The sequence below is a fragment of the Lontra canadensis genome, unplaced genomic scaffold (assembly GCF_010015895.1).
Source record: "Lontra canadensis isolate GAN:19392208 unplaced genomic scaffold, GSC_riverotter_1.0 scaffold105, whole genome shotgun sequence".
Classification (NCBI taxonomy): domain Eukaryota; kingdom Metazoa; phylum Chordata; class Mammalia; order Carnivora; family Mustelidae; genus Lontra; species Lontra canadensis.
The window spans coordinates 4715509-4739088 of NW_022631099.1; the positions used below are offsets into that span (position 1 = coordinate 4715509).

General features: G+C 42.1%; 1 protein-coding gene across 14 annotated transcripts in view; it reads left to right on the plus strand.

The window, feature by feature from the left end:
• PTPRT (protein tyrosine phosphatase receptor type T) overlaps window positions 1–23580 on the plus strand; it is a 1045273-nt gene that overhangs the window by 924443 nt on the left and 97250 nt on the right. For 11 of the 14 annotated variants that reach the window (XM_032838508.1, XM_032838515.1, XM_032838510.1 and 8 more), the window contains one exon: window positions 22902–23092. In XM_032838508.1, the coding sequence (XP_032694399.1) occupies window positions 22902–23092 (191 nt within the window). The remainder of the gene's footprint in view (window positions 1–22901; window positions 23093–23580) is intronic. The other 3 variants (XM_032838509.1, XM_032838520.1, XM_032838511.1) reach the window with 1 other exon arrangement.

Sequence of the window (23580 nt, forward strand, 5' to 3'; positions counted from 1 at the left end):
CGTCGATCCAATTTCTATGGTCATGAAGAGGTAGCTTCTTTACACCCCTTGTTTTGGGGAGATGAGCTGTTTCTTCAGTTATCGAGACTCACTTACTAGGTGAAAAGAAGGGGTTTGGACCACCTTGGTTTACTAGGTGAGAAGAAGCAAAGTGAGTTCAGAGAATATCAGTAGGAAGTGGAGCTAGGCTTCTCAGGCTGTATCAGCTTATCAGGGAAAACATGGAGGAGTTGAATTTTAAAGGATGAGTGGTATGAGTTTGTCAAGACAGAAAGGGAGAAATGTGTCATTGTTCTTTGGTTTGTTATAATGTGCCATGTCACCATTTAATGGCTTAAATCAACAATCATTGTATTTTGCTCACAATTCTGTGGGCCAGGAGTTTGGGCAAGGCACAGCAGGGATATCTTGTGTGTGAAAATGAGGAGACAGCTGGAATGACTTTAATGGCTGGAAATGACTGGGACAGTTATCTGAGGTCCATATGTCTGGGGCCTCAGTTTTTCCTCAAGTGGCATCTGCTAGGGATAGAATACCCAAATAGCTCTTTTATTTGCACATCTGACTCCTGGGTTGAAATGATTAGAATATCTGGGGTTAGCTGGCATTGCTCTCTCCCTGTGCATCTAACTTTGGCTCCCTTCTAGCATGGCAGACTTAGGGCAATCAGACTTCTTGCATGATGGTTGGTGCCCCCAGAGTGAGTGTTCCAAGAAAGCCAAGGAGGAATGCCAGCCTCTTAAAATCTAGGTGCCACTTCTGCTGGCCAGAACTGGCTAACATCACTTCTGTGGCTTACCATTATTAAAACCAGTCACCAGCCAGCCTGAGTGGAGAAACAGACTCTACCTCTCAATCAGGGAGATGGCATATGCCTACAGGAAGGGCAGGAATCATTGGTTGTAATCTTAGAGATAAACCACTTCACTGTTCTGTACAAGGGTACAGAGGTATAAGAAAGCCTACGTGGTTGATATAATCAAGAATAATAGGAATATTTTCTAGATCTCCAGTTTCTACCTTGGTTAGGTTGATAACTCTTCCATTACTAGCACATGGTCTAGCAGCATCTCTGAAGATTTTCAAAATCTAGAAAGAGCTTTTGCTCTCTTGGATAGCTCCTTGTAAGTGTAAATATATTCCCTAAAATACGGTGTCTAAAACACATCAGTTATGTTAACTTCTCCATAGGGCCTGAGAGAAAATGTGAATAGCGAAGATAGAACTTAGGGTCTTTGTTCAAGGTGCTGATTGTCCTTGAAGTCAAGCCAACGCTGACCCTTTTCTCAGGAAGTCCCTTCTTTCGGACTTGTAATCAGGAGGGTTCTGATCTTTTGGAGCGTTAGTTCCATAAGGTTAAGTGGTGGGAGACTAACTGGGAAAGGTAATCAAGGACTATGCCTTAAAGGATCTTGTAAACCTGCAAGTTGGAAATTTATTATATTCTCAGCAAGGATCTAACACAGATCTTAAGAAGAGGAAGGGCAGGACTGAGTCTAATTTCTGAAAGATCATCCTAGCAACAATGAGGAGAATGTTACTGGAGTGGTAGTTAATATGACCAGTAAAAAATAAGTATTGTCTCTGCATATGTCAGATTCAAGGAAAGGGACAGCACACAATAGTGGTGCCCATGGATATTTTATTTTACATACTCATCCATACCCACACTCACATCCACACATAGCTGATCACAGAATTAATAGTCACTACAACCCAACTAGTGTAACCAACTCATTGTAGTGAAGCAGGTGGTAAGCGAATGGATACTCTGTGACATTCCATTCCTGGGACTGTTGTTAAATCCGGAAGTACTGGTTGGAAGGAACTTCTTCCTTGCTCCATATTTTCTTGATCAGTCAATATTTTGATAGTTTGATGCCCTGAAATACTTGGACATGTTTGGTTTTTTAAATGAGTATCCTTATTCAGCTAATATCTCATTGGGTCAGTTCAGTTTTTCCAAGGTGAAAACCCCTTTCATCTTCAGGGTCTTTGATCTAGGTAGGATGAAATTCCCTCAGATCTACAGATGAGACAGAGGCTCAGAAAGTAGAGAGTCATTCCAGACTAGCAGAGTCACTTCTGCTGCTGCTACAGTGAAGACCTATGTGGTCCTCCACTAATCTTCAGCCAGCTATGTTCTAGCAAATGTATGCACTCGCAAATTGTCCCTGGGCCCTCTCATCAGTAACCCTTCTTATTTTGTCCCATCACTCTCCTTTCAAATTTATCATCAGCAGAGGATTGCCTAACAATTCAATATCATTATTATGCTTTACTTATAAAATAGCTACTTGCCTAGCCTGTTCTGCAATTTAAAAATGCAAATTTCATCATGCCACTGCTCAGCTAAAGCCTGACACTGGCTTCCCATTGTTCCAAGGATGAAGCTAAAATATATCTCATGGGCTACAAGGTTCAGAATAATTTTATTCCTGTCTGTATCTTTGGTCTCATCTTTGGCCACTGTCCGGAATTTTCACTATAATCCAATTATATTGATTTTCTTTCTATGCTTTGGAAACACTAAGTATTTTACAACATCATGACTTTCATAATTCTATTCCCTCTTCCCAGAATATTCTTGCTGTCATTCATTGTTTGGCCCCTATTTATCCTTCAGATCTGTGATGAACTGTCAACTTAGAAGGGCTTCCCAATCACCTATATAAACAGTGACTATTTTTTTTCTACTAGCACTGTGTTCTAGTCCTTCCCAGAATGTATCACAAGTATCATGTACACAAATGTTTATTCATTGAAGAGTTCTTTGGTTCAAGTCTGCCTTCTTCACTAGACTCTAAGCTCCCAAGTGCAAAGATGGTGGCTGTTTTTGTCTACACTGTACCCCTGGAGACTAGTACTTGGCATATGATATATGCTTGATCAGCATTTATTGAATGAATCACTGTGTCAATTTTGTGATCAAGATGGATCACAATGATTCACTTTTAACTATTCTCTATTCGACCAATTGTTCTTGTGTGTTGCTGGGAAAACAAGAACCATTAAACATAGAGGTGACTAAGATTACTCAGGTTTTGATCCAGTGGTGGGGATGGGGAAACCAGAGGGGACACCACTGCACTAGTCTGAGAAAGACATATAGGATACACTTGGCAATTCCATTTCTTAGAAGCTCTAATCTTGGTATCTTCGTCTTCATAATTAATTTAAAAGTGCTCAACAGCAAATACTGGCTTCCTTGGACTCCATCATTCAGCGCAGTCCTGGAAAACAGAAGGAGCACTCTTCAGAACTCCTATGCAGCCCCTGATGCCCCTCGTCTCATGACCTTCTCTTTCTCTTCCAGAGGGCTTTGTGCTTCTAATATTTTTCTTTCCCCACGGCAGTCATGGCTTGCCCTTCTCCAACTTTATTTCATTATGGATCTTCCCAATGTCGGGGAAAATCAGGAAAGGATATTCCTACTAGAGGCCCCCAAGGTCCCTGATGTGTTCAAGGAAAAGCAAGGAAACCAAGGCCCTGTTCCAGCTCAAGGGTCCAGAGAACAAGGATTTAATGATGAAAAGTCTGCACTGTTCCTTATTGTATAGGATTTGAAAATACAAATGAGTGGAGCCCAAGGGAAGCGTGGACATCTCTGAATCTAAATCCTTCCCAAAAAGCACCGTTGCAAATGGGATTAACCCAAGATGCTTCTAAAGGACAACACATACTCTTCTACCTGTGACAACTGAGTTCCACTGCCATGCTAGCCTTCTGAAGCTGAGAGCAAACTTTTAAAAATTTTTATTGATTTTTTTAACTTCTTTTCAGTGTTCCAGAATTCATTGTTTAGGTACCACACTAGAGCAAACTTTATAACCTTCAGCGTCCTTGTCCATGATAAAACATATATCCATTTATAGAAATCTCTCCTGAAGCCACTGCTCCCAGGATCTCTCCTTGGTGCTGATTCTGACCTTAGCCTGGTAAGGTCTAACATTGAATCCTGCCTCTGCTTGCCCAATACTGGGTTGTGCTATGACTCCAATCTGACTATACGAGACTATTCCAAGTTCTCATTTAGGCCACTCACCCATTTTATACCCATAGGAACTTCCCTGCCCCCTGACCCCCAAATCTAGTACATCTCTCCCATTCACACTTATTCACTTGGTTCCTGCTTGGCAAGGAGCCCAGTGTAGTGCTGTTAAGGATGTTAGCTGGTACCTAGCTGACAGAAGCTGGTCACTTCTGTCATTGTTTTCTAAAAGCATAGTTGCTTTTTTGACTGACCCTAGACATGGTGAGTGTTTAGTCACCATTCCAAACCATTTATTTAGCATGAAAATTTATTAGTTAGGCCATTGTTTAGCAAATTCATCACATTGTACTTTTTACTTAGCAGAATCACTTAATTAGTGTTTTATTACTGGAATTGACTGTCAATTATGTGGCTAATTCATTTACTTAGGGAATGAATTTTTTATCTGGGTAAAGCAATTCAAAGTACACTGTTAACTCTTTAATGATTAAAGATTGTTGTCAGTGGCAATTCATGTTGTAAGGAAAATTAAACCATTTATTTCTCTTGAAGTATCAGATGGTGAGAAAAATCTTTGGAAAAGTGTAGAGAGGGTAGTTTGGATCCTTGCAAGAATTAAAGAACCTTCATTAACTGAAAGGCTCAGAACACTTGGCAAAGCTGAATAAAATTAGCTGGAGAGTTTTCACTGGACTCCTTGAAATAAATTATTATACTCTTATACACATATTGCTGTAATGTCTCTAAGTCCTCTCTCATTTACATTAGGTGGGGTGCTTTCACAAAGGCATTGTGGAGTGACATTGGAGTTTATGGTTGGCAGCCTCTGTGATAGTCCCAATAATTCCTGCCTCCCGTTAATATATTCATGTAAAAATCCCTTCCTTTGAATGTAGGCTGGTCTAGTGACTGGCTTTTAATAATAGAATATGACAAACTATTAGGCTATAACATTCAATATTAAGTTATAAAAAGACCGTAGCTTCCATTTGGGTGCCTTCTCTCACTCTTGAATTAACCTGCTCTGTGGGAAGCCAACTGCCATTTTGGGGGTGGTTCTGTGCAGAGATCCACTGGACAAGGAACTGAGGGAGCTCCCCAGCCAACGGCCTTCAGGGAACTGAGACCATTACTCCAAAATCCCATGAGAAAATTAGTTTTCCAACAATCACATGAGTGAACTTGGTATTGGATTCCACCCCACTGAGTCTTCAGATGCAACCATAGTCACAACGGACAGCTTGAACACCAACTCAGGAAAGACCTTGAGCCAGAAGTAGCTGTTAAAGTTGCACTCAGATTTCTGATCCACAGGAACTGGGAGGTAGTAGATGTTAGTTATTTTAAGTTGCTGCGTTTGGGGGTCATTTCTTATGTAGCATTAGATAACTACTACATAGCTTAACCTGTGTGATGTTATGATAATTTACCAAAACCCTTTTATTTAATAGGTAGTGGATTCAGTATTTACCCCTGTTCTTCTGATGCTTTACTATAGACCAAAAAAAGGAAGAAAGAAAGAAAAGAATAAACGGAAGGAAGGAAAGGAAAAAAGAAAGAAAGAGAGAGAGAGAAAGAAAATGAACTATGGTGAAAACTTCTCATTGCAGCTTTCAGGGGTCCTTAAAGTTTTACCATTCTATCAGAGGCTGCTTTTCTAAAACAGTGATTCTCTTGTGACTTGTATACCTTCATTACCATGAGAAGATGCCACTGGGATTCTGGAGAATCTGGTTTGTGGAGCTGCTCTTCTTTACTGTCTCTCCATCAGGAACTGAGTCAAAATTTCCTTTCTGGCCCCAAGTCATTGCCCTGTCCCCCCCCCCCCATCATATGGTTATAACAGTAGTTCCCAAACATGGCTGGCCCAAACTAAAACTACTGAATTCTTAGATCGGAGTGTGAAGCTAAGGGATCTCTATTTCATATGCTCCTCCAGTGACCCTGGTACAGCACCAGGATGGGGATCCACTGTATCAAAGAAAGTAGGTTGCCATTTCAGGGATCAGCTTCTGTCAGTCAGCAGCTGAGGGCTGCTAGGACAAACCATGATGTGCTTTATTCATTCACAGCACTGCTTGTGCATTGCTTGGTTCACAAATTTGGTGCACACTGCTTTGTTAGTTCTTATGAGAGAACTGTTGGATATCTGTTCTTCCAGAGCGAAGGCCGTCAGCTCTGGTTGCTTGAAAATTTTTGTTTGGTGGGTTTTGAACAGTACTAAGCTATAGTACCTCATTCATTCACTAAGAACAGAAAGGATAGTGTTTGCCTATTTTATTGTAAAGGTTTATTTATTTTAGAGGAAAAAAGAGAGTGAACTTGCTCTCTCTGAGTTGGGGGGTGGGGAGCAGAGAGAGAATCTCAAGCAGACTCCATGGTGAGTGAGGGGCCCAACGTGGGGTTTGATCCCAGGAGCCTGAGGTCATGACCAGAGCTCAAATCAAGAATTAGCTGCCCAGCTGAATGAGCCATCCCAAAGCCCCTGCTTTTCTTATGAGCAACTCTACAACTGTTAATACATAAATTGTATTTAACTGGAAATTCCCTTAGAGAGATCTTCTAATCCATTGCTACTGAAAGTACAGGTCGGTGGACCAGCTGTATCAGTATCACTTGGGAGCTCATTACAAATGCAGACTTTTAAGTCACATTCCACAATCTGCATTTTATACTATCTCCAGATAATGTGCATTAAACTTTGAGAAGCAATAGTCTAATCCATCTCCTTGATTTTAAAGTTAAGATCCACAAAGCTGGGGCACCTGGATGGCTCCGTCAGTTAAGCATCTGACTCTTGGTTTCAGCTCAGGTCATGATCTCAGGATCCTGGGATTGAGCCCCATGTTGGTTCCACGCTCAGTGCAGAGTCTACATGAGAGTCTCTCTGTCTTGCTCTCCCTCCACCTCTTTCCGTTCCCCTGTGTGCATGCATTCTCTCTCTCTCTCAGTGAATGAATGAATGAATGAATAAGTAAATTCTTTAAAAAAAAAAAGATCCACAAAGGTGAAAGTAATTGTGCTAGACAATTTAGTGCCAAAACCAGGATGAAAACTCAGGTCTTGTAACACCAATACTGTGCTATTCCCATTCTGTTAATGCTCTGTTGTCTTAGTGGTTTATTATATCTACAAACTGCTTAAGTATCCGGGGCATAGTTTGAGAAAGCAGACTGCTATCCACCCAGTACAATGGTAAACTCATTTCAAACAGCTGTTGCACATTTAAATTTCCTCTCCCAGACAACTTTAGTCATTTCATTTTCTCTTTCTTACACATCAATGAAAGACAAAGTCACCTGTCAGCCTGAAGATTTTAAAACCTGTCAAAATCGAGTGTTTCTAGTTTGGCTAAGTATTACTCTGCAACTATTTTGCATACCTTTGTCTTATTATGATTTTGATGAATGAGAGGGAGAAAATAAGACAAGCCATGTTTTCGGTGTCAGGCATTATTTAAGGTGTTTTTTTTTTTCCCTCTCATCACACATCTTCCTATGAGGATGGGGGTTTTGGAGTGTAGTGATATATACACAACACCAAACGCTGGGCTCCCATTTTTAGGATGAGCACAACTGTGGGGACAATGAGAAACTCCAAGTCATGTCCAGCCCAAGCTGGAGTTATAGGGAAGCTGACAGCCTTCAATATTAGAGAAGCACATTGGATGTGGGTATAACTAAAATCACCAGTAGCCTATCTGGGGAAGAAATGCATTTGGGATAGATGTGGCTTCTTTGTCCCTGTACCCATCAAGGTTGATGGAAATGAAGATCTTGCTACTCTCACCATTGATGTAAAAATGCATGAGAGATGAACCTTGAAAACAGGCATCATGTCTATCAGCAAGTTGGAGGATGGATTTTAGAGAGGCAGGTATACTTAACAAACAAATATTTACTGAGCAACCGCTAGATCTTAGAGATACAGCAGGAAACAACAGAGATATGGCACCTGCCTCCATGGGGCTCACAGTCTAGAGAAGGATACTAGACATTGAATAATTTTACTATTAATTATTCAACCTATAACCTAATTATTGTAATTCATGGACCTGATATCTGTGTTCAGGAAGATGCATTGTGATTCATGAAGATGATATTGTTAGGATCTAAAACAATACTCTCAGATGGGGAGAGAGGCAGACAGGAATGTTTTCCTTGATATCTTCAAGCATTCATCAAAGTTAGTAGTTTTTTGGTTTTTGGTTCTTTTTTTTTTTTTTTAAGTAAACACCCATCTGCTACTCATCACCTAAATTTTACTATTAACATTTTTACTTTATCACCTATTTCCCATCATCAGTCTCTCAATCCCTCTTGACTTTTTGTTCATTGCAAAGGAAATTTCAGACATTAGTACACTTCCTTTTCCCCCAGTATTGCACTATGCATATCAATGCAATGCAAGGCTCCATGTGCGCTCTTTTCTTTTGAGGTGAAATTTACATACAAAGAAATACACAGATCCTAAGCTTTCAATTCGATGAATTCAACAATTCCATACACTTGAGCAACCCAAACCCCTAATAATACAAAGGCAGGGCAGGAAGACCTCTCATGGCCATTCCCCATCAAACCCTGCCCCCACTCCTCCCAATAGGTGACCACAGTTCTGATATTTTTCCCTACCATGATCAGTTTGTCTATTCTAGAAGAGAAAGTGGCTTTTGAGCTGTGTTCTGAAGGATGAATAGGAGTCCACTTGGCCTTGGAATGTTCAAGAGGATTAACCATTCCAGGAGAATAACACATCATGTACAGTTTCTCAGATGGACAAGAATGTGCATGTCTGTGACCTAGAAAGCACAGGGCAGAGAAACATGGAAGGGGCAAGTGAGAGAGTGGAAACTAGACCAGTCAGAGCCTTGAGGCCATCCTAATAATGATCAGGAATGTAGCGGAAGGACAGCCCATAAATGGGTTCAGCAGGGAAGTGACATGCTCAGCTTTGGACTTCTGAACAATTCTCATGCTTACTGTAGAGAGCAGAACATGGAGAAAGAGGAGGGCATTCAAGGAAGTGTGAAGACACTGTTTCAGATGTTATGGAGAAAGAGAGGGGTAGCATATATGAGGGTCCTGGCCATGTCCATCCCTTCCTTAGTGCTGACCTCAGATGTGTTCTAACAACTATAAATCACAATGTTTGGTTTTCCCTTTCTATCTTCATTTTTCAGCAGTATCATCCAGAAAGCTTTTATGGAAACTGTGGTTCAGAGAAATTAAGTAACTTGCCCAAAGTCACAAAGCCAGTAAGGGGCAGTGTCAGGGTTCTCACTTAGGTGTGTTTTGCAAAGTCTATACTTTTCACTACTTTGCTCTCTTCAGGGAATGATGGGAGTTTCTCGGCCTTTCTAATTGGAATCATTCTTCCCTCATTATATCTGATTCTCCAACCACTCCAGAATTTTCAAGGTGGAAGACTGCCCCAGCTGGTGGCAATCCCAACCAGCTAAGGTGTACTTTGAGGATAAGTTCATCATCTATAGCCCAGATTTTCTTTTAAACGATGGTTTTGGGATGGGGGCAGGTGATCCAACATGGCTCAACCAATATCCAGTTTTATTTATTCTTATTTATGCTGGTTGTCACTGTACCAAACACAGAAATGACCTGCAGGAGCCACCTGAAGGTTCTCGTGCTTGCAGCACAACCCCTCTGTGTATAACATACATCCTTCTTCATACAACCCCAGTCTTTCCCTCTGCTCAAACTCCTCCCCAAAGCCATCCGAACATCACCCTTTTTTTTTTCATGTCAGCAAGAATATCAAAACCATGCTACTCACTTTTCTTTATTATTTCTACTTCAAGTAACCAACCAAATGTGTTCTTCAAAGTTATTTTGAATATTCTATTTACATTAACATGCTAGAGCCATATACGGAACTTCTTGCTGATAATATTAAAGAACTTCACAATAATATTGATCTTTCCAACATTAAGTGACCTCATTTTCTTCTTACTGATACAGGTGCCATTCTTGTCTGACAAGTAATTCACTGCCCAGAAACCCATTCTTTCCCAGCCAGTTTTTCTACCCTACTTTATCATCCATTTACAAAAGTTTTTAGATACATATCTCATTATCTGTTTATGTGGTATTTTTCTGCTAGTCAAAGTTCAAGTGGTCTGTTCCTTTGAAACAAAACTCATCACAGGTCCAATCCTCTGACCCACAGAAGAGACTCTGAACAGAGGTCTCCCTTCCTAACTCTGGCCCATTGTGGACACTAAGTCCACAGACTAACAATTCACTTCTTCCTTTCCCTCTAGACCGCATAGCTGAATCTTTCCACTGTATGAGTTACAAAAAATGAACACAGTGAATCCAATCACTGGTTACTCAAACAGAAAAAGACTGGTGGCTTTTAATTAACAGGGCATGGGTCACAAGAGCAAGGCTCTCATGTAAATGACACATTCCAGCCTTGAGCAGTGCACAACATGAGGAGCCACTGTGGCTGCCCTGTGGGCCCCTGGGCTAAAGGAGCACCAGGAAAGGTTTCACCGAGAGATCCTTCTTTTTTTATTAGTGCGACAGTCACCCAGGGTCCAGTAACCAGCCTTCAGCCCAGAGACAAGAGAGGAACTCAAAGGCTAGTGTCTTCTTATGTGAAGGACCCTTGTGCACGCTTCTGCATTTTGGCTGGGGTAGTACTCACAGAAGTCTACACTTGTGATAATACTGTATACAAGGAAACACAGTCACACCCAAGTGTGTGGAAAATGGGTAGAATCTGACTACACTCAGTGACCGTGTCCGCCTCAGTTTCCTGGCTGTGACAGGTGCTGTGGCTGTCCAAGACGTTAATGTTGGAGAAGACCACGGGGAAAGTATCAAGGACTTCTCCGTGTTATTTCTCAGGACTGCATGAGAATCTACAATTATCTCAAAATTAAAACTTGGCGCTTAAAAGAAGCTGGTGCTCTGGCGATGGGCTGGTACAGGACTTCTGGCCCTGGTCACATCCATCCATGTCTTCGGATGGGCTTCCTGGTTTTCCCAGGCGTTGACTCACTCGCCGCTCCAGCATGCAACAAAAGTACTCCACCAATTTCTAGCAACTGCCAAGTGGCTTACTTGTGTCTCTTTTTATTTTTTCCCCTTAATCATGTTTGGTAGAAGTTTGTTTCTAATTTATTGATGTTTTTGAAGGAAAGAGCCTGCTTTTGCTTTTCTCCAGCCTCTGTGTTTATCTTCCATTGTGTTCCATTAACATCTGTTCTTAATATTTATTTACTTATTTTTTCCTTTCAATGACTATGTCTCATCTCTCGAAGTGAAGTTTGTGCTTTTCAGAGCCACTCCACCTTTTCTCGTGACGTGCTACACCATTGCTGCGGTTCTGAGTCCTCCCGTTTTTAATCCCTCTAAATGTGTTTATTTGATGGCCTCTTTGATTGCTGTGTTATTTTCAATTCTTGGGAGGCATATTTCTCCATGTGCCACATCCGCCGTCTCTCCCGTCTTTCTTTAGCTTGTCTTTCTTTACATCTTATTTTTTCCCACTCTGAGTTCATCGTTAGTGGAAGCGGTTTGGTTCTGGGGAATTCATGTGTCTCAGATTATGAAAACACCTCCATACCATGGTTTCTCATTTGCTTTTCAGGACAGAAGGTTTTGTAATGTTGGTTTCTATGTTTGCAGTTTGATACCACCCAAGTCGTCTGAACTGTGGACCCCAGACCCATATGGTAGAGGTCTGGGGTTTGCTTTATTTTGTTTTGTTTTCACCTCTGTTGGAAAGCTGTCCACTCACATTTGGATATGCACATCCATGCTTGAAATTAGATCCTTGACCTAAGATCAAGACTAAAATAGTATGTGTCGATTATCTGTGTATGAAAGACAAAGCAGTTGTTAACACTCATATTCCTGGTGATGTATCAGTCATCCACTCCTTTTTTGTGGTGAAATTCAGGTTTTAGCCAAGAATTATTTTTTAAAGATTTTATTTATTTACTTGACAGAGATCACAAGTAGGCAGAGAAGTAGGCAGAGAGAGGAGGAAGGAAGCAGATTCCCTTCTGAGCAGAGAGCCCGATGTGGGGCTCCATCCCAGGACCCTGAGATCATGACCTGAGCCAAAGGCAGAGGCTTAACCCACTGAGCCATCCAGGTACCCTGCCAAGAATTTTTATATCAGACTTTTTAAACCTATGTTCTCTTTAAGAATTCTTTTTTGTAGCTCATCCTTTTTTATTCATATCTGTTTTGGTTTTTCTGATCCTATCTGTGTTTAACTGGCTTCGATGTTGAATGAATCCATTATCTTATAACATGATTTCCTTTAATATCACAGGGTTTTTACTCCCCTCACATTAATTCTCCACCTCCCCAAGCCTCTGGAAGAGAATTAGCGCAGGTGTACTTTCTCAATCTTTGAGTAGCCGGGAATGTCTCCTGGAGCCTCACAAATGAAGAAACAACTTATGTCCGTGTACAATTCGGGGGCTTCACGGCCTTTATCCCTCAAAAATTTTCTTCGGTTACTTTCTGGCATTTAAATTTAGGCAACAGAACATCGAGTTAGCATAGTTTCTTTTCCTTTCTAGATAACCATTTTTTTTTCCAGCCTAGATGTTTATCTAAGTGCTCCTTCATCCATAGTATTTAAGCAGAAGCATCAGGAAATTTGTTCAGTTTTTAAGTTGTACACAGAGAACTTTTTACATTTGAAGACTGTGGTTTTTATTCTGCCAAAGAGCTGTTTTTACAAATATCCTTTATTATAGCTTCCGTGTCATTTATTGTGCTCTCTTCTCTAGTAACATCAGTTATCTGTCTTTTCTGTCCCTGTTTTCTGTTCTCGGAAAATGACTTTTTGGTGCCTGAACACATGAGCGCGCATGAGCAGATGGGCACACAGGACATGGAGGCCTCCTGGTTCTCAGGTTTAACCTCTGGTCTCTGCCTGTTGCTTATTCTCATTACAGACTCCAGTGTCCACTTTAATAATGCTTCTTGCTTTCTGCTTTCCCTACAATCTTCCCTTTTCTCACCCAGCGAGTTTTTTCCCTAGTTGCTTCTTGATCCACATTTTGAAAAATCTGTTCTCATTCGTCTTTTGCTTCCTTTATTCTTCTGTGTTTTCTTGAATTTTGTTTCCAACAAAATGCATGCAATCTAAAATGCATTTCTGTTCACTGATGTGTAGGTGGAGATACCAGTAATGGGAAAAAAAAAAACAAACAAACAAGAACAAATTGGTTTAAACAACAAATCATTGTGTTCACTCACAGAACTGGAAGGCAAGAGTTCGAGCAGGCTCCAGGTTTGGTTGAATGAGATGCCCGAGAGTGTCATTAAGGACCAAGTCCTGACAAGCTCCCCACTTTGCCATGTCGTGTTGGCATTGCCTACAGCTTGACTGTCCTCATGGATATAGGATTGCTTTAGCAAGTCCAAGCATCAAACCCACAAATGGTATAAGGTCCAATGGGAGAGAGGGGCCACCGCAATAACCTTAGAAGTAAGAGAAACTCTCCGAGAAGTCCCTTAATAGAAAGCCCCTCCTATCTCACTAAAAATTTTTTAAAAATTGGCAAAGAGGTTAAGAGCACCTGATCGGCTTAAGGACATCAGGATTTACTCCTAGATCTGGGAATAGGGTCATCCACCTGAGTCACATGGAAAATGTGTGGACACCTAAACTAATTTGAGGGCTTTGCTGGAAAGGAAGAAGGTAGGAGATGGTGGTTAGGGAAATAGTCAAAACTAGCTGCTTTTCCTCTTTGGAAAATTATGTTTTTCTCAGCCTTCAAGTGTCATTCTCCTTATTTCTAATATGGTAAATTGTTCTAAAACCATGTTGTTTTGTTTCTGCTTACTTACCTTTAAAAAGAGGAGGAGAGATCTCTCCAGGACTGGTGTTTGCTGCAAACAGAACAGGCAGATTCTCATGGTTGTCCTCACGACCCCGATAGCTGGAACGCTTTTCCTGTGGATTAAGCAGGAAGAGTAATTGGTGTTCGGAGGCCCCATCCCTCTGCAGACTGTCTGACACCATCCCTCCATCTGATATGACCACTGTGGAGGACGAATTCATGTTCTCCCCACAAAGAGGAGGATTGATCTCTATCAGAAGGAGCAAGTAAATCCAGAAGTCACCTTCCCCATGACTGTTCCTCTCCCAGTTTGGTTTCCCAATACTAAATCTGCTTCCTGGGATATAAAGGTCTTTATCCTCCTTCTTTTGCCTTTGCCACATCAGAGACCCCTGTGAATGTGATTGAGGAGAAGAAAGGGCTCAGAGGTGCCCAACCCCCCATATTTGATTGCTTAGTCTTTGATTCTTCGAGCCCAGAAAAGGAAATTAGAAAAAGGTGAAACATTTATTTTCTATCCTTCAGACTAGTGTTACTTCAAGTAACTAAGTATATCAGTGTCAGTTGCCAAGTATATAATGTCCATTTCAGCTCAGCAAAATGTGGCACAGTGGGGTGGCCTTGTACTTACTATTAGTTTTACAAGTTCAACCCTATGCATTTGGTTAGAATTAAGAGAGAGAAGGTAGAAGAAAATACAGGAGAAAATATTTGTGGCCTTGAGTTAGGCAGAGATTTCTCAGACAAGACAAAAAAAAAAAATAACAAACCACAAAAGCAGATAATTGATAAATTCGAATGATCAAAAATAAAACTTTTCCTTTTTTTAATTAAAAAATTTTTAAAATTTCTTTTCAGTTCCAGAATTCATTGTTTATGCACCACACCCAGGGCGCCATGTAATACGTGCCCTCCATGATACCCACCACCAGGCTCACCCAACCCCCCACCCCCTTCCCCTCTAAAACGCTCAGTTTGTTTCTCAGAGGCCACAGTCTCTCATGGTTTGTCTCCCCCTCCAATTTCCCCCAATTCACTTTTCCTCTCCTTCTCCTAATGTCCTCCGTGTTATTCCTTATGCTCCACAAGTAAGTGAAACCATATGATAATTGACTCTCTCTGCTTGACTATTCCACTCAGCATAATCTCTTCCAGTCCCTTCCATGTTGATACAAAAGTTGGGTATTCATCCTTTCTGATGGAGGCATAATACTCCATAGGATATATGGACCACATCTTCTTTATCCATTTGTCTGTTGAAGGGCATCTTGGTTCTTTCCACAGTTTGGCGACCGTGGCCATTGCTGCTGTGAACATTGGGGTACAGATAACCCTTCTTTTCACTACATCTGTATCTTTGGGGTAAATACTCAGTAGTGCAATTGCAGGGTCATAGGGAAGCTCTATTTTTAATTTCTTAAGGAATCTCCACACCGTTTTTCAAAGTGGCTGCACCAACTTGCATTCCCACCAACAGTTTAAGAGGGTTCCCCTTTCTCCACATCCTCTCCAACACTTGTTATTTACTGTTTATTTATGTTAATTTTGGCCATTCTAACTGGTGTAAGGTGTTATCTCAATGTGGTTTTGATTTGAATCTCCCTGGCTAATGATGATGAACATTTTTTCATGTGTCTGTTAGCCATTTGTATGTCTTCTTTGGAGAAGTGTCTGTTCCTGACTTTTGCCCATTTTTTGATGTGATTATCTGTTTTGTGTTTGTTGAGTTTGAGGAGTTCTTTATAGATCTTGGATATCAGCCCTTTGTTTGTAGTGTCATCTGCGAATATCTTCTCCCATTCCGTGGGCTGCTTCTTTGTTTTGTTGACTGTTTCCTTTGCTGTGCAGAAGATTTTATCTTGAAGAAGTCCCAGAAGTTCATTTTCACTTTTGTTTCCTTTGCCTTTGGAGACGTGTCTTGAAAGAAGTTGCTGTGGCTGATGTCGAAAAGGTTACTGCCTATGTTCTCCTCTAGGATTTTGATGGATTCCTGTCTCATCAAAAGACACTATTAAGAAAATAAAAAGGAAAGCCTCAGACTGGGAGTAAGGACTTCCAAAAAATATATATGATAAAGGGCCTATGTCATGATTACAACTCAATAATAAAATAACCCAATTAAAAAAAAAAGGGCAGAAGATTTGAACAGACTCCTCACCCAAAGAAAGAAAACAAATGTCAAACTGGTACATAAAATACGCATATTTAAATGACAACGAGATCCTACTATACAACCACTAGAATGCCTAAAGTTAATAAAGTTCACCTAAAATTAATAAAACCTTACCAAACAAGTGTTGGTGAGCAAATGTAACAATCAGAACAAATTACTGCTATTTGCAACATGGAAAAGCCTCAGAAGCCTCCTGCTAAGTGAAAAAACACGGTCATAAAACACTGTATGCTGTATGATTACTTATACATTTACATTCCAGGAAAAGCAACTGTTACAACAGAAAACAGAGCAGTGGTTGCCAGGTGCCATGCCTGGAAGGGTTATGACTATTTGTAAGGTTCATATTTGAAGAGAAGTTTAGTTCATCTACCATTCCATCGAGTGAGAGCACATCCCGAGTGGCTATGAAATGGGAGTGTAGATCTACTGTGCCTCTGGGGTCACAAGTCTATACACTTTTCCTAGTTGAAGTCCAGAATTTGGAAATACAGAATACATTTTTCTTACAACAGGGCTCCTGAACACAAGCCAACTACTTCATCTGAAGCTTCACCAAAGAAACTGCAATCTCTTTCAACTCCAGAGGGAAAATTCCCCTATGTTGAATCAGGCGAAAGGTGATTTTATACGATTTCAGAGATTTTTAAGAAATCTTGACAAAATGAAGTGTTCATCTTTATGCACATAGGCAGCGTGATACTGACATGATTAATGGATATTCCTCCCAAATTCTGATGCTAGGCTGGTTCACAGACTTCGATTTCAGTGCTATTACAAGTTAATTTTTTTGAGGCTTTACTGATAGTTGGTAGGAATGGTGCGGTTGAGGCATTGCCTGCTGGCAAGGTGCTACCTTGAGGCTTCTTCCAATGGATCCCATTTCAGAGCTGTAGCAACCTTCTTAGATGATGTTGATGGTCATCGCCATCTCTAATGCCAATTACAGATAAAGATCTTAGTAACTTATCTGACATTCCATAGCTAGAAAGTTGTGAGGCCCATATTTGAAGCCAGATTTTGTCTTCAGATTCCGTGTTTTGACCCTGACACCTGCCATTGCCACAGCACCCACTGTGCTTGTGCTAATCACGTCTCCACTCTGAGCCAGTGAGCCAGCCTCATCCCCACCTCAAGCTCTCTCTCCAGGCTTAGACTCTCCCCTTTCAGTGAGCAGTCTCCAGATACTTACCCAACCACTCTTCATGCTCTCCTGCCCTAATGGGCACATGGATAGAGAGGAATTGTGATGGATGAAATGAGAAATAGAGATTACAGGAATTTGGTTGGCTAGTGAAGAAATTCTGTCTGGACGCTGCAGAGGCTTCTGCTAAGATGAATGACTGAATCAAAGCTGTGTAGAAAGAACCATGGAGGCAGAAAGACCCGTGAGGAACCTGATTGGAATAATCATGTCATGGGGACTTGAACTAGGGCAGTAGCAGCAGGAATGGAATAAGATATTTAGATGACCATGGAGTATTTCATGAAGGAAAGAAGGAGAGAAGCCCTAAAAGACTCTCCAGATGCCTTGCCGGTCTGAGATTCTCTAATGCCAAACGGCAGAGCTTGTCCAACATTAGAGCAGCTAATATTTCTTCACGACTTAACAGAAGCCAGGCATTGTCCACATGCTTGCGGGCAGTCTCTCTTCAAATCTTTCACACCGACCTTCCCTATGTTATAGATGAAGCCCTGAGCTCAGACATTGTCGTCTCTTGACCAAGGTCATGCTCATCTTGCAGGACGTGGCCAGGCTGTTTTTAAAATTGTTAGGTAAATGTTTTAGTGAGCATGAAACAAAAACTGGCATATTGCATCCATGATTTTATGTTTTCTTATCATTCATAATGAAATAAAGCTTAAGAATGTAGGACGTTGGTTTTTTAAAAATTTAAGACATACTCGTATAGATGTGCACTCTTTGGTATTACAGCTATGGACCACGTGTGGCTATATAAACTTAAATTGAAATTAAGGTAAAGTAAAAACTCAGTTCCTGAGTCACACAAGCCACATTTCAGTTGCTCAATAGCCACAACGGGCTAGGGGCTACCACCTTGAACAGTGCAAAGGTAGAACACGTCCATCATTGTAAAACACCCTATTGGGCAGTGCTGTGCTAGAGCTGCCTTCCAATAGATCGGGTCTTTGATGTTCACTGTAACTCTAAATCAGCTCTCTTTGGCACTTGACTTGGCTCTGGATAAGTCTATGTCCACCTGCACCTTCCACCAGTCACCTGTCGGTGTTGAGCCCTGGAAATATGGCTCGTCTGAAATGAAATGAGACTACACGAAAGTAAGTGCAAAATGCACATTGGATTTCAAAGCCCTAGCATGAATAGTGTTAAATAGGGATGGCTGGGATGGCTCAGGTGGTTAAGCAACTGCCTCAGCTCAGGTCATGATCCTGGAGTCCCAGGATTGAGTTCCGCATTGGGCTCCCTGCTCAATGGGGAGTCTGCTTCTCCCTCTGACCTCTCCCCTCTTATGCTCTCTCAAATAAATAAATAAAATCTTTTAAAAAGAGAGAATAAAATATGTCATTAATAATTTTATAGTGACTCTATGTTGAAATACTCTTTCATGTATTGGATCAAATAAAATGTATTATTGAAATTAATTTCACTTATCCCTTTTACCTTACTTCATTGCAATAAGAAAACGTTATTTGTAGTTCCCTGATGCCAAGTGACATGGAGCGTATTTTCATGTGTCTCTTGGCCATTTGCATGTCTTCTCTGGGAAAATGTCCCTTCATGTCTTCTGTCCATTTCTTGACTGGATCATTTGTTTTTTTTGGGTGTTGAGTTTGATAAGTTCTTTATAGATCTTGGATACTAGCCCTTTATCTGATATGTTATTTGCAAATATCTTCTCCCATCCTGTAGGTTGCCTTTTAGTTTTATTGACTGTTTCTTTTGCTGTGGAGAAGCTTTTTATCTTGATGAGATCCTAATAGTTCATTTTTGCTTTTGTTTCCCTTGCCTTTGGAGACGTGTCTAGCAAGAAGTGGCTACGGCCAAGGTCAGCTGAGGGTTACTGGAGCGGAGGTGGGTGGGGGGATGGGGTAATTGGGTAATGGACATTAAGGAGGGTAGATGATGTGATGAGTACTGGGTGTTATATACAACTAATAAATTCTTGAACAGTACACCTGAAACTAATGATGGCTAATTGAATTTAAATTTTAAAAAAGAAAATTTTAAATTACTTATATGGCTTGTGTTATATTTCCATGGGCCTCTAATAGACCTCTGCCCTATTGTGTGACTCAAGTGCTAGTTCCCTTTTTCTTTCTCTAAATCTATGCTGCCCAATACAGTAGCCATAAGCCACATGTGGATATTTAAATTGAAATGAATTAAAATTAAACAGAACTTAAAATTCAGTTCCTCGGTCACATTAGCCTCGGTGACATGCTCAGGAGACATCTGGAGTTAGTGGCTGTCATACTGCACAGTACAAATATGGACCATTTCCATCATCCTGGGAAGTTCTATCAGACAGAGCTGATGCAGGTTGTACGTAGTTGTGGCAAAAACCACAGAGGTGGGGTGTGAGTGCCTAAAGCTTGAGAAACATTTCTGGGGTTCCCAGCTCTGCGGCACACCCCCCTCCCATCTCCTGGGCACCTGTCCCTTCCCACCTCTGTTAGACTTGTTTATGCACACCTTATCTCTTCTTTCCTGCAAGGGCTATGGCATGCTTATCTCCCTCTGAACACACTTTCCTCCACCCTCCTGTATGTACGCCATGTCTAACACCATGCTTTGCACAATATAGGTTCTCAGTAAATATTTGTTAACCAGTTGGAGTGGCAGTTCCTAGCAAGTAATTGGAAATATGTGGCTGCAGCTGGAGGGAGATCAATAATGGCTGGTAGCGGGGGGAATAAAAAAAAAAATAGAAAAGTCAAGACCAGAAGGGAAGGGAACTGATAGAGGGACAGTGGTGATGGGGGATGTCATATGCATCACCCACAATCCCCTGACAGGCAGCTACAGAAGTTCCAGGGGAATTCACAGGCTTTAGGCAACAGCTATAGAAAAGGTGCGGAAGACACCCAAAATATGATTATGTAATAAATAAACATGCAAGACCCATGCATGGGAAGTTGAAATGGCATGAAAATTAAGGGTCTGGTGAGGAGAAAAATGAGCAGTGTTCTCTCCCTGGGCCAGCTGGTTTGAGTTACATTTTATGAGCAGCATGTGAATTCTAGCGCCCTTGTTGAATTAGCAGCCAAATCGCACATTACTTTTAAGGCTCCCTCTCGAATAGGAACATCATAACGTTTTTTAATTGGGGCTGATAAAAACGTAGCATTACTTGTAGGTTCCTGAGAGAAGTGAGTTGTGAAATTGGGTTTTCATTAAACCTAATGATGGGAAATTAAGTATAGTGCGTCTGGTGAAATGGGGTGTGATAAAAGGCATCACTTCTGCATTATCGGAGGTTAATAAGGGAATAGGTGAGGTAAGATACATTGGAAAAGGGAGTCCAACCTAGCTGAATTAATAAACCTTGAAAGCCCCTTGGTTCTGAGTCTTCATAGCATCATTAGCACCAGCGTTGACGTTATTACAAATGTTACAGCGATACAAGTTGTTAAATTTCAAATGCATTTGTTTTCCATTCCAGTGTTGGTTTTGCTGACACCAAGTTTACAGTCTGTCTAGCAATGTGTTTAGGGAAAATATTGGTTTGGGGAACATTTGGCATCCTACAAAATTTGCCAGGTGCCCATTCCGAAGATGCCTTTCTCTGCCAGGGAGCCAGACTCCTGGGCAATTCATACCCCAGGATCTTTGGGAGACCATGGGTCTCCAAGGACATCTGTCCCCATATGCGCTGGTGATTTAGGTGGGAGACACTCACAGGGCTCTGGGCACCAACTCCAGCTCTTGCTGTCCTGGGGATCGTGAAATACAGCGTTTAGAGAAGCAAGCTCAAGTGCCTCTTCTCCATCCCCAGGTCCACCATAGCATCACAGGAGTGATGGTCCCTGGAAGGAGGCCCCATACTTATGACAGCTGGGACACCTGCAAAAAATATATTTATATTATTTCTTTAAAGAGAGGAATTCTTAAAAGCCTTCAGCATCTTCCCAATGGCTTGGAAATTCTCACCCATTTACTGCCTCCTTGACCTACCTCTTATCATCTCTTACAGCTTTGCCCCCTCACATTTCCACCCACCACCTTTTCTCCATCCCAGCCTCCTTGCTCTTCCCTCGATGTGCTTGGCTTCTCCAGCTTCTGTTCTCCTGCTTCAGATGGTTCTTCTGGTCGGTCTGCTGTACCAGACAATCAAGTCTTGAGGGTGAAATCTGTGTGCTGTGCATTGCCAGTGCCTACCACAGTCCCTGGCACGTTGAGAGTGAGTTCCCAATAAATCTGACTCCTGATCCCACGGGTGTGGTGGAGAGGGGTAGCCACACCCATGTTTGTAAAGCTCTACATTTAAACAATGCGGGTAAAGATGTGCTACCTCTTTCCTACAATCCCAGAAGAAGTAAGCAGTATTTTTCTTCTGGGCAGTCAGGAAAGCTGTGCTAACATCCCACCTGGGCTCTTCTCCCCTGTACATAAACCTGTACACTCTAGCTCTTTTCGTTAGCAGTCCTTTCCTTGCTTGGAACAGTTTTGCTCTTGCTGTCACAAAGAAAATTTCCCTTTTACATACAGAATCAATGTCTGGGGGATTATTGTGACATGAGCAACAGACAAGCTAAAGGAAACATGAATTTTGAAAAGACGAGTTGCAGAAAGTCAGGAACATATGCTAAAGCCTCTGGAGTAAACATGGCATGGGCTCAGTGGGGTACTTTGTGGATCCTGAAAATATTTCATCAAATATGACAGTTCTCAACTTGTGCATGCCACACCAGGAGGGTCTAGGGTGTAGAATGTCTGTGTCTCTGGGAGGAGGTGGGAGAAACTAAGCCTAGATAGTTGTGAGAATGACGAACTAGCCCTGAAAGACCAGCAGTGTATGCTTGCCAGGGAGTCAGTAGGGCAAGGGTGTGGTTGTTCTGGTCCAAGGGGAACGGGGGAATTCACATCTAGCCCCAGGAGGCTAGTTTCCAGGGTGGCCAAGCTAGCAGAGGGTAGTTAGAACAGCCCAGTGGGCATGAAGATAATTATGAAGCAGAGTACAGATCTTGAGAAAGGAGTTGGGGCATAGGACCCAGGCCTGGGAGAAGTAGCTGGCAGGACTAAAGGAAGAAGTTTGGGCTTCCTTATCTGCCAAGAAGGTTCACTGAGACTCCTGGATCAAGAGTGTTAAATGACAGGGAAACTAGACCACAGGCAGAAGGTGATCACTGTTGCAGAGCCCACAGCTAGACAAAGCAGTTGAATGGGTCAGGAGGGTTCCTGCAATCAGTTGGGGGTCCAAGACTGGTTTCAGTTCCTCTCAAGGAGGGAGGCAAATGGACCAGGAGCAGACATGTGGCTCTGATCTCCAGACACCTGGGGCTCTTCTTGCTTGCAGGCAGGCACCAGAGATGATTTCCAGGCATCCTCATTTCCTAAAGAGCTTTCTGGCTTCTCACTTGTTCTGGGGTTGGCCATGATTAGCCAAGACCACACTTGTCAAGGACTAAGACAGACAGAGGACGATAAGCAACCTGGAATTTTGTCTCTGCTCCGCAATACGCACCCTTGGAATAGAAACAAACCAAGGGCTGTGTGTTCTTTGGTTGGTTTGTCTTTTTGATTTTCTAAATCAACCGCCACAGCCACAGCCACGCAAGGGAAGCAGCATGACTCTATTCTTCCTGCTACTTCATGATCACCTGTGTCCTGAATTAGTTTCCCCGCCCTGGGGGAAGCAGGGAGGACAGAGGACAAAACTCTCATAGGTGATGTGTGTTTTGCCTCCTTCTCTTTGAAGCAGATGGCAGCCGTGGGGAGCTGTCCCAGCCTACCCTCACGATCCAGACTCACCCCTACCGGGCTTGCGACCCCGTGGAGATGAGCTATCCCCGGGACCAGTTCCAGCCTGCCATCCGGGTGGCCGACCTGCTACAGCACATCACCCAGATGAAGAGAGGCCAGGGCTACGGGTTCAAGGAGGAATATGAGGTAAGAGACCAACCAGCGTGCAGAGGTTTTATGGGTGCTAAATCCTTGCTATTCAAGGTCTGGTCCCCAGATCAGCAGTGTCAGCATCACTTGGGGGCATGCTGGAGAGACACCACCTCAGTCCTCACCCAGACCTACTGAATCACTTTGCATTCATACCTTCCTGCCATAGGAAGACAGAATGGCTCAAGCTCCATCCCACCTGTTTAAAAAAAAAAAAAAAAAAAAAAAAAAAGCCAGTGATTTCTGGGAGACCTACTTGCTCATAGTCGCCTCTGGCCTTGTTATCTTGCTTTTGCTGTGTTCTCAACACCCATCCTACAGCCCCCACCAAGTCAGTATCACCTCTGGTGTCTGCTGTCTTCCCTCTCTCTGTACCTTCTCCTCACCCCTCCTCCCTCCCCAGAGCATCCCTAATGCAAAGGGCTTTGTGAGTAGCACTTGTTACTGAGGCTTGGGGAATAAGAGGTTTGCAGCAAAGTTCAGAA